Consider the following 20212-nt stretch of genomic DNA (forward strand, 5'->3'; position numbering starts at 1 on the left):
GTTCCAAGTTCTGCTGCTACGTCAACCCATTTTCACTCCACACACCTCTACGGGAGGAATAGGATGTGAGGAAAAATGTGGATACGCCACGTGGAATGCATGTTTCAAGAAAATAACAGATGCTGGTGAAGCCTGCAGATGGCGCTATCGTATTCGGCCACGAATGGCACATGTGCATTATCCTTAATACGTTCCAAGCGTCATTCCCTGTCAACACAATGTTATGTGTGGTTGTGAGTGCATTAATCGGAGCTACGTGAATTCCAGTGTGAGAAAATTGCTCGTGCTCATATGGTGTATGCTTCCAAGGTAGTCGAAGAGTTTGGTGTGTTAAGAGGAACCGTATCGAAGAATTATAACGGTTACAGGGAAAGCGGAGAAACATCATACGGTAAGTCACTATGCGGACGAAAATGTACCTTGAGTGACCGTGGCGGACGGTCAGTGAAAAGGATTGTGACGAAAAATAAAAGGACAACTGTCACTGCCGTGTTGAATGTGGCACTCGGGAACATTGTCAGCACCAAAACAAGCTGAAGGGAGCTCCTTAACCTGGAAATTTGAGGGCGAGGTGGAATTCCAAAACCACTGACCAGTGTTGAAAATGTCGGTAACGGCGAAACGCGATACAATGGAAGAAAGGCATTTGATCATACGAGTGTTCTTTCACACTAGCTTCTGCCCGAGTTAATGTCTCAGGACTGGGCTCGGCCATTATTTGGGCAATGATATCGCGATATTCCATGGGCCCATAGTTACTTTACAGGGTCGCATTACTGCCAGGGATTTTTCGACCGTTTTGACTGATCAGTTCTATACCGTGGTACAATATTTGTTCTCCCAGTTCCCCAAGCTAGTAACGTATGCATGCAGCCCTGTGACCACAGCTGTTGTCATCTTAGAAGGCGGTAATTTCCAAAGCATACTCATTGTCACGAGGAACAGAGAAATAAAGACTCTGATTCATGTTCACGGTAAGCAGAACCAGTCAGCCCAAGACATGGTATCAAAAGAACTCTGAAACATTATATTGTGCGATCTGGGTTAAGCGCCTCATTGCGTAATCGGTGTCATCAAGGCGTAACATCATTTGAAAAGAGACAAAATCGCCACCCGTTGGACCACACTACATGCTAACAGTCCATTACTGTTCAGCTAATGCGTTATTTTGTCCATCGAAGACATGCAGCTATATGTGTACCCGACTGCAAGTTTCCTTTGCATGCAGTTCCCTGCACAATACTCGCTGAGGTGTGTCTGTATTCAGTGACAGCAGCAGTTCTCCGGTTCCCGTCGGTTGGAAGTTGTTACGAGAACTGCTGCCACATGGCTTCGAGTGGTGCACCATTTCTTGCAGACCCGTTGGACAATCCGCGTTGATACACCAACGCATTGGGGACATTGGGACATGGGCAAGTCTAAATACGATAGCTCCTTTCTGCGATCTTGTCGCGTCTCCACATCAACCTACCGTACTGCGTTGATTCCAGAGAACCAGCTGGTACAGACACACCGTTACACTGTTGTGACGTAACGATGGAGGGTGACGTGATCGTCTAATACTAGACTCAAGGCAGCCAGTAGCTGAGAGATCTGTAGTGCGTTACTTTCTCCAGAGCCGCGCGTGATTAGCCGAGCGGTCTGGGGCGCTGCAGTCATGGGCTGTGCGGTTGGTCCCGGCGGAGGTTCGAGTCCTCCCTCGGGCATGGGTGTATTTGTCTGTCCTTAGGACAATTTAGGTTAAGTAATGTGTAAGCTTAGGGACTGATGACCTTAGCAGTTAAGTCCCATATGATTTCTCACACATTTGAACATTTTTGAACTTTCTCCAGAGTTTGGTGGGTGGTAAACATTCGTTTTTCATACTATCTTTGGTTCGTTCTTTATTTCACTTTCTCATGCCCGTCAGTTTGACTCTCCACGTTTTATTTCGTTCTTTTTGTTACTGGTGGTTACTTTAAATGTGCAGCAGATCTGGCCAGCTGATACTGATGCGCCAGTGAACTTGATGTCCCAGCCCTGTCCTGGAAGCCATCTGTCTCCGGCAAAAAGGCTCACGATATAATGCGGAAGTGGTACGGGCTGTGACGTCTGTCGTTTGATAAACCAGGACCGTTACGCGGTCAGCCGGTAGGTGCAGGCCCAGCTTAAGGGACCTGTTTTAGACAGGCTGGAGGCGACCGACGAGCCTTTCGGTAGAGTTGCCGAGAAAACAGCTACATAATTAAGAAAGATGAAAGGTCAGTCGTCAGCTGCACATCGAACATTTATTTGGCTGACTGTCGTCGCACAAGTCTGTACGGCGTGAGATTTGACAGTTAATTGTTTGCTACTCATCGGACGCATCATATATTTTCAGCGATGCCACTGTATTTTGTCGATTCTGTAGGAGAGGACACTACCGTCCGATTCTTACTTTGACGCTGGCTTTCCAATGATTTGAGCCAGTTTCACTTGTGAAGATGACAGTTTAAACTGCCGAAACTGAAAAGGAGAACCAAATAAAGGTTTTCTTGGGCAGTTGAAGAGTGACTATCTTTCTTGAAATATTCTGTAGCTGTTCTAGGCGCTACAGTTTGGCACTGCGAGACTGCTACGGTCGCAGGTTCGAATCCTGCCTCCGGCATGGATGTGTGTGCTGTCCTTAGGTTAGTTAGGTTTAATTAGTTCTAAGTTCTAGGGGACTGATGACCTAAGATGTTAAGTTCAAAAATGGTTCAAATGGCTCTGAGCACTATGGGACTTATCATCTATGCTCATCAGTCCCCTAGAACTTAGAACTACTTAAACCTAACTAACCTAAGGACAACACACAACACCCAGTCATCAAGAGGCAGAGAAAATCCCTGATCCCGCCGGGAATCGAACCCGGGCGCGGGACGCGAGAACGCTACCGCACGACCACGAGAGGCGGGCTAAGATGTTAAGTCCCATAGTGCTCAGAGCCATTTGAACCATTTTTTGTTGTTGAAATAGATCTATGAATGAACTCATATCTACGTAATCATTAAGTGGCAGCAGGAGAGTCTTGTAAAATCGTGAGACAACAATTCGTTACAGTGCCCATCGCAGATCGACATCTGAGTACAGAAACACAAGCATACCACAGCCCAGTGGCGAATATCTTCGACGTGATCGCACCACGTGAGAAGTGCGTCTGACGTGTCGCCCAAACAGTAAATTGAGTGCGTCCATAGTACTGGTGTACCATCTACCTCAACTGATGGTAGAGCAACAGGGCAGCAGGCCTGGATCTTGTCAGGGTCGTAGGTTCAAATGGCTCTGAGCACTGTGGGACTTAACTTCTGAGGTCATCAGTCCGCTAGAATTTAAAACTACTTAAACCTAACTAACCTAAGGGCATCACACACATCCATGCCCGAGGCAGGATTCGAACTCGCGACCGTCGCGGTCGCGCGGTTCCAGACTGTAGCGCCTAGAACCACTCGGCCGCTCCGGCCGGTTAAGGGTCGTAGGTCAGACGGCTTGAGGCAGCGCAGGCGGTGAGTTTGTTCAGTCGTCGTAGTTGAATTTGGAACATGCGGGGAGTTATGATCTTACTCAGAGGCGTCGTATCATCGGTATGTGGGCCCATCTGGGCTGCATCGTGTCACGCGTGAAGAAGACGCATAACACAGGTTCGAGTAGGGTGGCCTCTGAGATTCCAACACGGATATTCCGATGTGTAGGCAGCTTGGATGCGGAAGGACTGCCTGTGCAGATAGGAACGGAGCAGCGGGTCTTAACGACACGGGGACTCCGACGACGAGGTCCTCGCGCCACCCGCTTGCGAGACGTCGAGTGTACTCTCTGGAGGAGATAACTAATAGTAATTTGTCCGGTGAGTTTTGCGTGTGCAGCGCCTTCCGCTGCCGCTGCTGTGTGTGACTGGAGCCTCCAGCAGCGGCGGCAGGTGGCGCCGCCAGAAGCGGCGCCTCCATAATTCAGGGCGGCCATCCGCCGCCACAATGGCCGCCGCGTGAATATTCCAGGCCGCCGGCGCCGGCGCTGGCTGCGAGCTGCCGCGACAGGCCGCACCGGCCCGGAGCTAGACCGGAACAGCCCTTTATGAAAGTCTAATGGAGCTCGACCTGGCTGCCCGCCACCTCCCGCCCTGTCCCGTCCCAGCTGATAACGAATTTCAGATCCGCGGCGTCCGACGCTTCCGCAGACTCGCCAACTTCTGACTGACTGTCTGGCTCTCAGTACGCTGCCGTCCTCTACCTCCCCATTGCCTGCGCTGCAAGCTCGAGAACAGATCTACCTCTACATCTACATCTTCATTTATAATCTTCAAGCCACCCAACGGTGTGTGGGGGAGGGCACTTTATGTGCCACTGTCATTACCTCCCTTTCCTGTTCCAGTCGCGTATGATTCGCTGGAAGAACGACTGCCGGAAAGCCTCCGTGCGCGCTCGAATCTCTCTAATTTTACATTCGTGATCTCCTCGGGAGGTATAAGTAGGGGGAAGCAATATATTCGATACCTCATCCAGAAAAGCACACTCTCGAAACCTGGACAGCAACCTACACCGCGATGCAGAGCGCCTCTCTTGCAGAGCCTTCCACTTGAGTTTGCTAAACATCTACGTAACGCTGTCATGCTTACCAAATAACCCTTTGACGAAACGCGCCGCTCTTCTTTGGATCTTCTCTATATCCTCTGTCAACCCGACATGGTACGGATCCCACACTGATGAGCAATACTCAAGTATAGGTCGAGCGAGTGTTTCGTAAGCCAGCTCCTTTGATGATGGACTACATTTTCTAAGGACTCTCCCAATGAATCTCAACCTGGCACCTGCCTTACCAACAATTCGTTTTATATTATGATTCCACTTCAAATCGTTCCGCACGCATACTCCCAGATATTTTACAGAAGTAACTGCTACCAGTGTTTGTTCCGCTATCATATACTCATACAATAAAGGATCCTTCTTTCTATGTATTCGCAATACATTATATTTGTCTATGTTAAGGGTCAGTTGCCACTCCCTGCACCAAGTGCCTATCCGCTGCAGATCTTCCTGAATTTCGCTGCAGTTTTCTAATGCTGCAACTTCTCTGTATACTACAGCATCATCCGCGAGAAGCCGCATGGAACTTCCGACACTATCTACTAGTTCATTTATATATATTGTAAAAGCAATGGTCCCATAACATTCCCCTGTGGCACGGCAGTCTGTAGACGTCTCTCCATTCAGAACAACATGTTGTGTTTGCTAAAAATTCTTCAATCAAGCCAACACTTTATTTATCAGGCGACAGTGCGTAACTATATCGAACGCCTTCCTGAAGTCAAGGAAAATGGCATCTACCTGGGAACCTGTATCTAATATTTTCTGGGTCTCACGAACAAATAAAGCTAGTTGGGTCTCTCACGATCGCTGTTTCAGGAATCCATGTTGATTCCTACAGAGTAGATTCTGAGTTTCCAGAAATGACATGATAAGAGAGCAAAAAACATGTTCTAAAATTCTACAACAGATCGATGTCAGAGATATAGGTCTATAGTTTTGCGCATCTGCTCGACGGCTCTTCTTGAAGACTGGGACTACCTGTGCTCTTTTTCCAATCATTTGGAACCTCCCGTTCCTCTAGAGACTTTCGGTACACGGCTGTTAGAAGGGGGGGGGGGGGGGGCAAGTTCTTTTGGCGTACTCTGTGTAGAATCGAATTGGTATCCCGTCAGGTCCAGTGGACCTTCCTTTGATGAGTGATTTCAGTTGATTTTCTATTCCTTGGACACATATTTCGACGTCAGCCATTTTTTCGTTTGTGCGAAGATTTAGAGAAGGAACGGCAGTGCGGTCTTCCTCTGTGAAACAGTTTTGGAAAAAGGTGTTCAGTATTTCAGCTTCATGCGTTTCATCCTCTGTTTCAATGCCATCATCATCCCAGAGTGTCTGGATATGCTGTTTCGAGCCACTTACTGAACGTATAGTTTCTGAATGCTGTGCGACAGAACGCTTCCCGAGTATCTCCGCAAACCCATTCCGCTTCACAAACAAATCGTAGTAATAGTTTGGACTGTCGAAGATACTGTTATTTCACCTATAGGGCTGGGCAGGGCATGGGGGCAGGGAGGATATGGTCAGGAGGAAAGTGTCATTAGGTTCAGAATATCAGACTATTCCCCCGACCCACAAAAAAAAAAAAAAAAAATCCAAAAGCATTTATATTTGGAATTTGTTAGTTAGTTACGTGTTCCATACATTGATTGAACGATTCTTTTATGAAAATTGTGTGGAATGAGTCAGTTTACAGGATATGTATACATGATTACTGTTGACATTAATGAACACTTTATCATTTTATTCCTACTCACGCATCTACATTTACGAAACTGGCTACCAGCTTTTAAGTAAAAATTCATCAATGGACTAGGAGTTGTCCAGGAGAAATTATTTTAAATTAGATTTAACGCAATCTTCGCTACCTATCACACATTTTATGTTATTGGACAAATGATCCAAAATTTTTGTTGCTGGATATTGAACTCATTTATGAGCCACTGACAGATTTAACAGTTGATAATAAAGGTCATCTTCCACCTCTGGTGTTGTAGGTCAACCTCCGATTTTTTCAGCTGAAGTAGCACGAAAACTAAATCTTCAATATGCAAGGTATGTCCAAAAAGGGAATCCTTCCAGTTTGTGGTCACACAACACTGTGGTCACAATTAAGTAGAAACCAACTAACCGACATCCTGAACGACTGAAAGACGTGGCGTCCCTTCGCTTACGCAGTCGCACGTAGTCACAATCGTACACCTAAGAGTTATCCTGATAAAGACTGTACACTTCGATTTTATATTGTGTAAATTTTGATATCAAAGTTGTGAGACTATATTACTACAATAATTTTCAGAACAATTGCGTGACACATGTAAGACATTAAGTAACCAAATTTCTGGATCTGTACTTTTCAGATGCGGTATTTACCTAAACTGCAGTTTGTTGGATGTTGTGCTAAAGCAATGTACTAAACCTTAATGCCAGCAAAGTATTGGTATTATGATTATGACCACTATTATTACTATTATTATTATTATTATTATTATTATTATTATTATTATTATTATGTAAAAAGCGAAATTCCTAACACGGGCCGACCGCGGTGGCCGTGCGGTTCTGGCGCTGCAGTCCGGAACCGCGGGGCTGCTACGGTCGCAGGTTCGAATGCTGCCTCGGGCATGGGTGTGTGTGATGTCTTTAGGTTAGTTAGGTTTAAGTAGTTCTAAGTTCTAGGAGACTTATGACCTAAGATGTTGAGTCCCATAGTGCTCAGAGCCATTTGAACCATTTTCCTAACACGGCAGCGGCAACAAGGCAGGCACACTTGGCGATGCGCTAGCGCACGAATCAAATTAATTGTGTGGCGTATTGTTCAGACATCTCATTTGATGCGGCTCGCCATAAATTCTCTCTTCAGAAACGCACTACGGAAACACGAACTCCACCCCACAGAGCACACGACGCAGAGGCAAAACGGGAGCTGCCGGCATTCTGCACGATTTCGTGAGCTGCAAACTGCTCCACGAAACTTTTTTATCATTCCGGTCTTTCAGTGAATTATCCGCGAGAGCAGGATATCGGCACTTCAATTGGCCAATTTCAGCTCCTGTTGTTAGACCTGTTAGAGAAAGTGCTGCTCTCTGCCAACACCTTCACAAGTTTACGTCCACCAAATGCTGGAAAACGTAGTCCTTCATGGGCAAATTATTCGCCATTGAAATCCGCCTATGCCCGGACCAAACCCCATGTAAGATGATTCGAGAAAACCGGTCGATAGTCGGCAGTCTAAACAAGGTCCTCTTCTCCAAGCTACCGGAAACTGGCCTGGTGTCCACAGTAGAGAACAAGTCTCAGACACAGGCGCGGCCTGGTACTGCTGCGTTACAACGGTAATAAGTTATCTTGTCGAAAGTACATGCCTACCATTCTGTAATGTGGAGTTAACGACTGGATGCCAACCTGACAGTATAAACGGAGGCGGACAGTGTTGTGTTGTCAGTAGAGAACCAATAACAGCAGAAAGGGTCGGTCAGGTAAGCTCAATGGCTTGGTCCGAGGACTCGTCACTGGATACCTTAGTAGCAAATCCATTAGGGACATTTCAACCCTTCTAAATCTGCGCAAGTCGACGTTTGGTGATGTGGTTGTGAAATGGAAAAGCGAAAGAATAACCACAACTCAACCAAGATCAGGCAGACGTTGTATACAGAGGCACAGGGAGCGTCGAGCACTGTGAAGGATAATTGTAGAAAGTCAGGTGGAATCAGCGGAAGGAGTCAGTCGCGAGATCCACAATGCTACGAGCAGTCTAGCTGGCAAAATGACTGCGCGTGGGAAACTAATGGGATGCAATGGTCCAGCGGCTCCTTGTAAGGTGTCAGGCAAATCCAACACCTTCCATGAAAACCCTGACATAATAAGCAAATCTAGTAGTATGTCACATAGCTCCGAATAAATCATGACATTAAATTAACCAAAGTAATACGAGTAACGAGTGAGCAAATGGAATACCACAGACTAACACAAGAATGCCTAAATGCATGTCGTATCTTCCCACCGTGAGACCGACGCATTTCCGAGGGGAGAAACGAGAACAGAAGCCGAGAGCAGAACCGTGTTAAGTTAGAAGGCCCTACGATAAGGAACGGACTGGACACCCACGTCGGCAGCCTACCGCTAAGACTATCACCCGCACGTTTTAGCGTAAGACTTTTTCGCGTCTGTGTTACGTCAAGGACCACCCCCCAGCCCATGTTAAAAGCTAGAGTCCTCCAGAAAAACAGTATAGATCTTAGGATAACACAAAAAGGGCCACTACCACCCGCAAGTTTTAGCGTGAGCCTTTTCACGTGTCTGTTACATTAGGACCACCTCCCAGCCAATGTTAAAAGATAGAGCCCTCCAGAAGGACAGTATAGATCTTACGATAACGCTAAAAGGACCACACCAACGTGAGACTTTTTCGCGTCTCTGTTACGATGCAAACTTTAAAAACATTGCCCCACCACGAAAAGTATAACGTTTCTCATTGGATAGACAGAATTTTTGTAGGTGGAGCTTAAGGTTAACATTGAGACCCTGATTGGTCAGATGAAAACACAGACAGATAGTTTTTTTTAAACCACGAGGTGAGCGGAGCTGTGCTGCCCGCCGCTGCCCTGACGCTGCCTAAACACCGATAAGGTAATGAACGCACGCGATGCCGCATTTTTGAGCGTATAAGGCTTCACTCAGAACTGCAGAAGTCTCATCTGTTACACCCCCTTTTTGCGTAATACTAGTGTCGATCGTTAATTAAAACTCATGGTGTTCACATTTGCCACTTGAAGAAAAGATCTGAAACGCGATGATTTTTCTTTTACATAGTTATTGAGAAGCCACATCAGCCACTGTAATTTACGACAAGTTAGATAAGTAATTAAACGTAATTGAGGGTCACTGTAGACCATTTTGTTAGTTTTCTCTTTTGTGAAACTTAAATTAAACCTAGATTATAGATATGATATGGCATAGGTCATCCTTCGATCGATTGTAGAACTTGGAAACCCATTCAGGGAATATTCGTTCACATTTTTGTTGAACGCAGTTGGTTTTTACCATCCTGTATTAAAACATCTCCTTTTATCAATAGTGCAATTTATAAACGATGTTTTGTGAGTAGAATAAAATTTCCAATGGTAAACTTAACTGCTTTTTCCACGTTATTTTACCAGCTAACTAAAAATAGGAAAGCCTTGAACCCTTTCCACTAAATTTAGTTAGTATTAAGATTCTTTTACAGGGAGTGCAGTGGAGTTGACGCTGAAATCATTAAGTATTTGCTTATATCATCGCTAGTCTCACTGAACTCTTCTGAATTCTACATGTCATGTGTGGTCTGGCGTCTCCTTACCAGCAACAGGTCCCAGGTTCAAACTAGTCAATTCCCTAAAAAAACAAGCTCAGAGCGTCGTTGCGCGTAAGTGGTAGGGAATCACGATATAGAACAAACAGACACCACCATAAATGTTTAGATCCTCATTTCTGCAGTGAATCTACATGAAGCTTGGGGTGGTTTAAAAGCGATCACTAGACAGTCGATAAATGGAAACACTCTACCCTGCTGCATTTGAAGCCACTGTTATACGGCCATAAGCCATGATTTTATATATTTTCGTTACTATTTTTCGTATAACTGTGAATTATTTCAGAATAAGAATTTCAAAAGAATAAGTAGTTTACTAAGGACTTATAGGCGTAAGAAATGTACTAAGGACTTTTGGCCGATGAAGTTATAGTTACGTCAACTTTTTTTGCGTAAATCTATAAATAGTCGAGACAATAGTGTCTCGGTCTCATTCTGTCATTCAGTCAATTTTGTTTCGGCTTATCTTGTCTCATGTTGTCCGCATTATGCTAGCTCGTGGCTTGTAGTTGTGGAAATATGTAGTTTGGAGTATTCAAAAATTTAATTTCAGAACCACTTTTCACCTTCTCTAAAAGTAATTATCCTTGAGACAGGAAAAATATTATTAAAAAGAAATGATAACTAGTAGTGAGATAGGGAGTTTCATAGGACAGAAATTAATTCAAGGCTTAAACTGTGAGAACTTAATTATTTTCGATAGCTACATTATGCAGCCCAGCGCGGCGATCGTCAATTTTTTAAAATAAAATCGAATGAAAAATTAGCATAGGAATAGCATCTTTGACTGGCAGCATTAATGAACACTGAATTTATAACAACTCCCAAAAATAACTTTTCACACGAATTTAACTTACCTGCAAGTGTATAGAATTCACTTGGACAGGACTTGCTTAGAGATTATCGTCTTTATTCAATGATTAATCCATCAAACTTAAAGAGAAAAAAATACTAAGAAATACGTAGTTCTACTACGAACCCTCTTTTACGACAAATTTTAAAGACAGTAAATTGTGGCGTCTTCTCACAAATAAAATTAACAATTACCACGACTTGAGATTAGAAAGAATTTAGCATTAATGACGACTAACGACTACCAACTAGTCAAGGAATATCAGGATTGCAAGAGCCGTCACAGATGCCGATGGAAGGGTTTCTGTTTGCCGAATGCCTGGGTCCTCTAACAGCCATCTTGTGTAGTGTCAACAGTGAAGCACGGAGGGCCTGCCGTCAGGGCCGAGCGGTTCTAGGTACTTCAGTCCGGAACCGTGATGCTGCTACTGTCGCAGCTTCAAATCCTGCTTCGGGCATGGACGTGGGTGATGTCCTTAGGTTAGTTAGGGTTAAGTAGTTCTCAGTCTAGGGGACTGATGACCTCCGATGTTAAGTTCCATAGTGCTCAGAGCCATTTGAACCATTTTAAAGCACGTAGGACGTGGAGTTACACTATGGGGTGCTTTTCGTGCCTGGAGTGGGATCTCATTACTGCGATTAAGAAAACACTAAATGCCGAAGGATATGAGCATCTTTTACAGCACTGTGTGCTGCGTTTAGTAGAGCAACAGAGTGAGGTTTTCACTCTGCAGCGGAGTGTGCGCTGATACGAAACTTCCTGGCAGATTAAATCTGGAAGCCGGACCTACACTCGAACTCGTAACCTCTGCCATTTGCGAGCAAATGCTCTATCGACTGAGGTATCCAAGCACGACTCACGACACATCCTCACAGCTTTATTTTCGACCGTACCTCATCTGATCCCTTCTAAACTACACAGAAACTCTCCTAAAAAACTTGCAACACCAGCACTCCTAGAGGAAAGGATACTGGGAAGATGTGGCTTAGCCACAAGCTGAGGGTTGTTTTCAGAATAAAATTTTCACTTGGCAGCAGAATGTGCTCTGATATGAAAATTCCTCGCAGATTAAAACTGTGTACCGGACCGAGACTCGAGATACTGGCGGAAATAGCTCTGTGAGGACGGGTCGTGAGTCGTGCTTGGATAGCTCAGTCGACAGAGCGCTTGCCCCTACAAGGCATTGGTCTGGGACACAATCTGGCAGGAAGATTCAGTAGAGGAACAGTTCGGGGAGGATGGATCATCATGACAATGCACCCTGTCATAAAGGAGGTTGTGTGAGCCAGTGGTTTGTAGACAATAAAATAGACTGGCCTAACCACAGTCCCGACTGGAACCCAATGGAAGACCTTTGGGAGTTGAAATTTTTGAAAACATACTCAGCGATCTTACAATTTGTTAAAATTTTAATTTTAACCTTTGGGATCACTTCGACCGTCGACTTCGCTCCGTACCCCAGCGTCCAACATCACTACCTCATTTGGTTTCGGCTCTTGAGAAATAATGGGCTGCGATTTCTCCGCAGACATTCGGACACCTCATCGAAAGTGTCTACAGCAGAGTTAGAGCTGTATGAATATTCTGATATGTCCCAAAGCACACACATGACACGTTCATGCAATATGATAGCCTAACTGGACAATGAATTCACCTTCTTGAGTGCGGCTGCACAGATACGTCCGACCTCCCGTGGGAATTTCAGAAGAGCGAATATGGAGACAATGCACAGCGGCTGCGGATACGTGCCGCTCGATGGGAGTGTGGATCGACCGTGAGGCGGGTCGAGATAGTCGGTGCAGTTGCGATAACACTGTGTCCCAGACGGCGCTGTGGTTACCGCACCTGCCTAGTAAGCAGGAGATCCCGGGTTCGAATCCCGTCGCCGCCCATTTCGCATGTTGTCCCAAAACAGCTGACAGCAGTGATCTCTCCCCTTTCCTTTCCTTTCCTTTCCTTTCCTTTCCTTACGCCGTCGGCACACGGACCGTGCATCCGAACGTTGATAGTTGAACGTGCTGAATTTCTGACGTCTTAGAGTGGAATAGCACGTTCGGAAGACTTTCCCAACATTGCAGAGCAATATCTGGCATGTCAGATATTCTGAGTGTGCGTCTGAGCGTTGACCAATGAGATTGCACAACGCCACCTTCGTCACACTCACACCATCTACCTTCAGAGTTGTGAGGCGCCATATTGGCATTCATTTCAAGCCTGTATGTATATATGCCGTTTCTGAGCATCAGCAAGTTGAGAGTCTCTGGAAAACCCGTTGTTAACTGTGTGATTAGTTCCAATAAAAAAATGAGAAACACCATATTCGTGGCAAAAGAATTACTGTAACTTGCGTGTTAAGAGAGTAGGGTATTTGTAGGCAGCGACACACTGAAGAGCCACCCAAAACGCATTGTTCTTGGTACAATTTCTTATAATTAAATTTCAATTTGTAACATATCTACGATTAAGGTTTTCAGCACGGGGTAACACACTATGATTAGATGCCAAAGCTATATTGTTGGTTTAGCGTAATGAGTAGTGTCATGAGTTATTAGGTGGGGCGGTGGTTCGCGTCTTGACACTTACAAACTCTTTTTCCTTACATTCGCGATTTTATTAGGTACTGATACTTTATTATTAGTTTAATATAAGTATATACTATAATATTTGATGTTATGTAAATGTAGGTTCACCTTTTTTTGAGGGGTGATTTTGTTCGATTGGCTTAATGTACAGGACAGCTTGCGCTACTTGTACAAAGATATTTTGCTCCTTTTTCTTTTACGCTTCATAATTCACAAGTTGCAAAGATTGTGCTACTCGGTAGGAACGGTGATCAAGTAAGACTCACTAAAATGTGGGAATGACGAAATAATGTTTATCTTATGCTGAGAAGTATTCCAAATTAGTACCGCACTGTTTGTAATGGAACTTTCATCAGCCTATGTCCTTATTGATTGGACATGGTACTTTCCTTTTCGTGGACGATAGAGGAAATGTGCGTTTTAATAGAGCTAACGTGGGAATTTTACGCGATCCCGTTGAGTAAACAGTGTGATTTACGAAACAGAAACATCCCTCAACTGCCACTAGAGTGCATTGCGGTCGCGTATACCACGTTGGGGCTCACGTGCCGTATGCACAAGTCGCATCATTCCTGAGCGTTCAGTAGCACGTTGGAGTTGGCACGCTGAACGTTAACGATCGACAGCACGGTCCGTGTGCCGACGGCTTTACCTTTCCTCCTCTCTCCGCGGTCGGTTTACATATAGCGTTAAAGCTGTCGTAAAGGCAAGGGTGGTTACGCCCCATATTAGTGTCCACAAATAGATGTGTGGGTACTTTTGATCAGTTAGTGTGTGTGCTAGTGCCTTGGCAACTGTTTGTATCCCTTTGATTTCCCAAATAAACCTTTACTCGCAAACTCCTGCGTCAGACTGGACTGCATCACCACCTAGGATGCAGCAGCAATCTGGAGGGGGGCAGGGAAGGGAAAGGGATAGTTGTACGGCTGAGGCGGGAGACAAGCTCTGTCTGGTGGAGTGTGTAGGGACTAGAGTTGCAACAGGCACAGCATGAGGAGGTTGTGATGCAGGGAGGTGGGCAAAAAAGGAGAGGAGGAGGGAAAGATGGGCAGATGCATTGGGCGAGGACTGCAAATAAACAGGGAAGAAGATGAGAATGGGGAGGAAATAATAAGACAGAGAGGGCGGAAACTGTTGGGTGAAGGGTATGCGGACAGTATGTTACCGTAGATTGAGGCCGGAATAATTATGGGAGTGGAGCATGTGTTGCCAGGTTAACTCCCATCTGCACAGTTCAGAAAAGTTGGTAGTAGACGGAAGGGTCCAGACGGCTCAGGTAGTGAAGCAGCCAATGAAATCAAGCATGTTATGTTCCACTGCATGTTGTGCCATAGGTTGGCCTACTTTGCTCTAGGCAACAGTTTGGAGGTGGCCTTCACCCTGGTGGACAGCTGGATGCACCAGTATAAAAGGCTGTGCAATGATTGCAACAGAGCTGGTAAATGACATGGCTACTTTCACAGGTGTCCTGGCCCCTGATGTGGCGAGATAAACTGTGACAGGACTGGAATAGGAAGTGCTGTGTTGGTGGATTGGGCAGGTTTACCACCTGGGTCCTCCACAGGGAAATATGCTTGTGGCAAGGGGTTGGGATTGTAAGTGACATAGGGATGGATAGGATCTTGTAGAAGTTGGATGGGCAATGGAACATGACTTTAGGAGGGGGGGGGGGGGGGGAAGTATCTCGGTATCTCGTGTAGGATGTCCCTTACTTCAGGCCATGATGATAGGTAATCAAAGCTCTGGCAAAGGATGTGGTTCAGGTGTTCGGCTGATGAAGGGTCACTCCTTTGTGGCTTGTTCTTGTGGGTGGTGGGAGGATTTGGAGTATGAGGGGAAATGGCATGGGAGATCTGTTTGCGGACTACGTCTGGGGAATAGTGCCTGTCTGTGAAGGGCTTCGTGAGACCGCAGCATACTGAGTAAGGGAATTGTGGCACTGCAGAGTCCGAGAGATGGCACCACCGGCGCGTATCGAGGTCATATTTAGTTCGTAGGATCTTTTGGAAAGAACGCACACCACGTTTCAGCCATATTGGTCTATTTCTTTGTGTTTGGCGTTCGTGTGAATCGAGGAAGCTGTCAGCTCACTGTTCGAGGGACTCGCGTAGAGTGAGGAGTGAGTGTTGTACGAGTGGCGGGCCCGCAGGCCGGGCAGAGGGCGGTGACGTGGCGCCGGCTCGTTACCTCCGGGCGGCGGCCGTTACTCTTCATTAGGGGCGCTGAGTTACCGGCCGCAATTACACTGAGAGCACGGCCGGGGTGGCCGAGGCGGCGCAGGGCGAACGCTCACCGCCACGGCCGCGTCCGTGGCCGGCCACCGAGCGGCGCGCCGCCGGACACCGACTCGCCCGCAAATCGACACGTAGCTGCTGTACACGAACGCAAACACCGTCTATTCAAGTTTTCATTTCATTGGACAAATGGTTTTCAGTTCTTTTTGAGACTATTAAACACGTATTACACTGAGCGCAGGTCGCCAGCTGACGACGATTTACACTGCTGGCCATTAAAATTGCTACACCACGAAGATGACGTGCTACAGACGCGAATTTTAACCGACAGGAAGAAGATGCTGTGACATGCAAATGATTAGCTTTTCAGAGCATTCACACAAGGTTCGCGCCCGTGGCGACACCTACAACGAGCTGACAGGAGGAAAGTTTCCAACCGATTTCTCATACACAAACAGCACTTGACCGGCGTTGCCTGGTGAAACGTTGTCGTGATGCCTCGTGTAAGAAGGAGAAATGCGTACCATCACATTTCCGTCTTTGACAAAGGTCGGTTTGTAGCCTGTCGCGATTACGGTTTATCGTATCGCGACATTGCTGCTCGCGTTGGTCGAAGTCCAATGACTGTTAACAGAGTGTGGAATCGGTGACTTCAGGAGGATAATACGGAACACCGTGCTGGATCCCAACGGCCTCGTGTCACTAGCAGTCGAGATGACAGGCATCTTATCCGTATGACTGTAAAGGATCGTGCATGCCACGTCTCGATCCCTGAGTCTACAGATGGGGACGTTTGCAAGACGACAACCGTCTACACCAACAGTTCGACGACCTTTGGAGCAGCATGGCCTATCAGTTCGGAGATCATGGCTACAGCTACCCTTGACACTGCATCAAAGACAGGAGCGTCTGCGATGGTGTACTCAACGACGAACCTGGGTCCACGAATGGCAAAACGTCATTTTTTTGGATGAATCCAGGTTCTGTTTACAGCATCATGATGGTCGCATCCGTGTTTGGCGACATCGCGGTGAACGCACATTGGAAGCATGTATTCATCATCGCCATACTGGCGCATCTCCCGGCGTGGTGGTATGTCATTGGTTACACGTCTCGGTCACCTCTTGTTCGCATTGACACCACTTTGAACGGTGGCCGTTAAATTTCAGATGTGTTACGACCCGTGGCTCTACCCTTCGATCGATTCCTGTGAAACCGTACATTTTAGCAGGATAATGCACGGCCGCTTGTTGTAGGTCCTGTACGGGCCTTTCTGAATACGGAAATTATTCGACTGCTGCCCTGGCCAGCACATTCTCCAGATCTCTCACCAACTGAAAACGTCTGGTCAATGGTGGCCGAGCAACTGGCTCGTCACAATACCCCAGTTATTACTCTTGATGAACTGTGGTATCGTGTTGATGCTGCATGGGGAGCTGTATCTGTACACGCCATCCAAGCTCTGTTTGACTCAATGCCCAGGCGTATGAAGGCCGTTATTACGGCCAGAAGTGGTTGTTCTGGGTACTCATTTCTCTGGATCTGTGCACCTAAATTGCGTGAAAATGTCAATTCTAGTATAATATATTTGTCCAATGAATACCCGTTTATCATCTGCATTTCTTCTTGCTGTAGCAATTTTAATGGCCAGTAGTTTAGTTAAACACTACTCTGAACTCAATCTTTGCCAACCAACGACCTGAGTTTTGCGGTACTTCGCAATTAACGCAACTGAGGGTGACCTATAAAAGAGTCCTAGGCGGCGTTTATGTTCCTGTGTGTTGGAACTGGTCACGGTGTCGTGTGGATATTACGTCTGCAGTTATGACTTAGTTGTTGCTGGCAGGTTACTGTGCACGGTAAGACTTTTGTAGTTCCCTCAACAAGTTTACAGGATTGTATAAAATGTTTTATAGGGGAAGTCTTTATAAATTACGTGCAGCACCTTAATCACATTCAGTATATTTTTCTTTCCACGGCGCCTTCAGATTAGTAGATCTTTTCAGACCAGCCCCGGCTGTACAGCAGGTTGCAGACGGAGCTGTGGAGGAGCACCCCTCGCTTTGGCTGAGGCTAGCGCTGCGGATAGACAGACAGGCAGAGGCGGCGTAGTGCTACTCACTGGTGGGTGGTGACGTTGAAGAAGAGGTGCGAGAACTGCGGCGCCGAGTCCTCTGGCCCGTGCGGCGCGGGGAAGCTGAGCACCAGCATGACGGGCTTGCGTGAGAAGTACTGCTTGCTCTGCCGCAGGAACGCCACCGAGTCGTTGGCGATCAGGTCCGGGTAGTAGTCCTGAAAGCAACGCGCGCCGTCCGGCATGAACACACGCCTCCGGGTCGGCCGTACCGACATTGTCAAAAACACTACTTGAACACGGACTGCTGCAGACAGTCAGCAAATAATACAATGCAAAATAATGTAACCTTTTGACAGCTGAAGTGATGCTAGAGCTCCCAGGGACTACCGTGTGGTAACGGAAGAACGTAATGCTATTGCTACGCTATGCTTAGTGCTATTCCTTCCGTGTTTCTTATTCACCAAACGAGGCGATGATTTTTCCAATGCGGATGTGAAAATGTAGTTCAAGTATTATCTCGTCTCCTGTTAATGTCAGCATATAATAAAATCTGCATTAACTATACCGTACAACTCCACCACTCAGCTATGGTCAGTAATGTCGAAGCGCAATATAGTACATACGAATGAAGTGGCAGAGACGTAATCGTATAATCGAAAATCAGAGACGAGAAATTAATTGAGACCTGACGTGTTGCAGTTCAAAAGGAACTGATCACGAGTATATCCGCATGCTTGCCATGTACGAGGGCGTGCTGAGAACTATTGCTCCGAAATTTTTTATGTGATAACTCCAATATTTTTAAATAAAACAAACCTTGTTGACATTCTACATCTTTGTTCTTCATGTCTTCGTATTTATTTCTCAACATAGTCACCCTCGCGACGAACATTTCTCCCAATGAGGAACCAGTTTGTTGATACCGACACCGTAGAATCTCTGACATTATTGACGGAGTCACAACCTCAGCTATGCTTACACCGCTTCCTCACTATCAAAGTGAAGTCGTAGACGGTTTTCTTTAAGTTTTGGAAACAGATGAATATCGAATGCGGCCAAGTCGGGACTGTATGGAGGCTGATCGATGACAGTGAACACAATGTGCCGCATTATTCCAGATGTCGCAGCGCTCGCGTATCTACATCTACATCTACATCTACATCCATACTCCGCAAGCCACCTGACGGTGTGTGGCGGAGGGTACCTTGGGTACCTCTATCGGTTCTCCCTTCTATTCCAGTCTCGTATTGTTCGTGGAAAGAAGGATTGTCGGTATGGCACTGTGTGGGTTCTAATCTCTCTGATTTTATCTTCATGGTCTCTTCGCGAGATATACGTAGGAGGAAGCAATATACTGCTTGACTCTTCGGTGAAAGTATGTTCTCGAAACTTTAACAAAAGCCCGTACCGAGCTACTGAGCGTCTCTCCTGCAGAGTCTTCCACTGGAGTTTATCTGTCATCTCCGTAACGCTTTCGCGATTACTAAATGATCCTGTAACGAAGCGCGCTGCTCTCCGTTGGATTCTCTCTATCTCTTCTATCAACCCTATCTGGTACGGATCCCACACTGCTGAGCAGTATTCAAGCAGTGGGCGAACAAGCGTACTGTAACCTACTTCCTTTGTTTTCGGATTGCATTTCCTTAGAATTCTTCGAATGAATCTCAGTCTGGCATCTGCTTTACCGACGATCAACTTTATATGATCATTAAATTTTAAATCACTCCTAATGCGTACTCCCAGATAATTTATGGAATTAACTGCTTACGGTTGCTGACCTATTTTGTAGCTAAATGATAACGGATCTATCTTTCTGTGTATTCGCAACACATTACACTTGTCTACATTGAGATTCAATTGCCATTCCCTGCACCATGCGTCAATTCGCTGCAGATCCTCCTGCATTTTAGTACAATTTTCCATTGTTACAACCTCTCGATACGTCACAGCATCATCTGAAAAAAGCCTCAGTGAAGTTCCGATGTCATCCACAAGGTCATTTATTGTGAATAGCAACGGTCCTATGACACTCCCCTGCGGCACATCTGAAATCACTCTTACTTCGGAAGACTTCTCTTCATTGAGAATGACATACTGCGTTCTGTTATCTAAGAACTCTTCAATCCAATCACACAATTGGTCTGATAGTCCATATGCCCTTACTTTGTTCATTAAACGACTGTGGGTAACTGTACTGAACGCCTTGCGGAAGTCAAGAAACATGGCGTCCTGTTGAAGGAGAGAGCGCTCCACTTGTAGACCAACTGTTCGAATTCGAAACTCGATTACTGCACTCTCTTTCTCACGGGTTACCCAAAGTTCACAAGACTTTGTGCAGACGTGACGTCATACGCTGTATCAAAGGTGAAAAAAGCTGTCCATCGACTCACGATCGTTCGATTCACAACAAGTGAGGCGAACAAGACGTTCAAAACAGTAATTTCTTCTCAAGTACAGGGTACTACAGGTTACCTTTTTTATTTACTGCAACATACGTTGTTTATAAATGTTTAAAGTTTTGCATTCATTTGGCCTGGGCTGTAGG

General features: G+C 46.0%; 1 protein-coding gene across 5 annotated transcripts in view; it reads right to left on the bottom strand.

Annotated features, from left to right (window-relative positions):
* Window positions 1-20212, bottom strand: part of LOC126334563 (extracellular sulfatase SULF-1 homolog) — a 1305433-nt gene that overhangs the window by 179399 nt on the left and 1105822 nt on the right. For all 5 annotated transcript variants that reach the window (XM_049996948.1, XM_049996944.1, XM_049996947.1 and 2 more), the window contains one exon: window positions 17713-17882. In XM_049996948.1, the coding sequence (XP_049852905.1) occupies window positions 17713-17882 (170 nt within the window). The remainder of the gene's footprint in view (window positions 1-17712; window positions 17883-20212) is intronic.

Source organism: Schistocerca gregaria, chromosome 2, assembly GCF_023897955.1.
Source record: "Schistocerca gregaria isolate iqSchGreg1 chromosome 2, iqSchGreg1.2, whole genome shotgun sequence".
NCBI classification, from domain to species: Eukaryota; Metazoa; Arthropoda; class Insecta; order Orthoptera; family Acrididae; genus Schistocerca; species Schistocerca gregaria.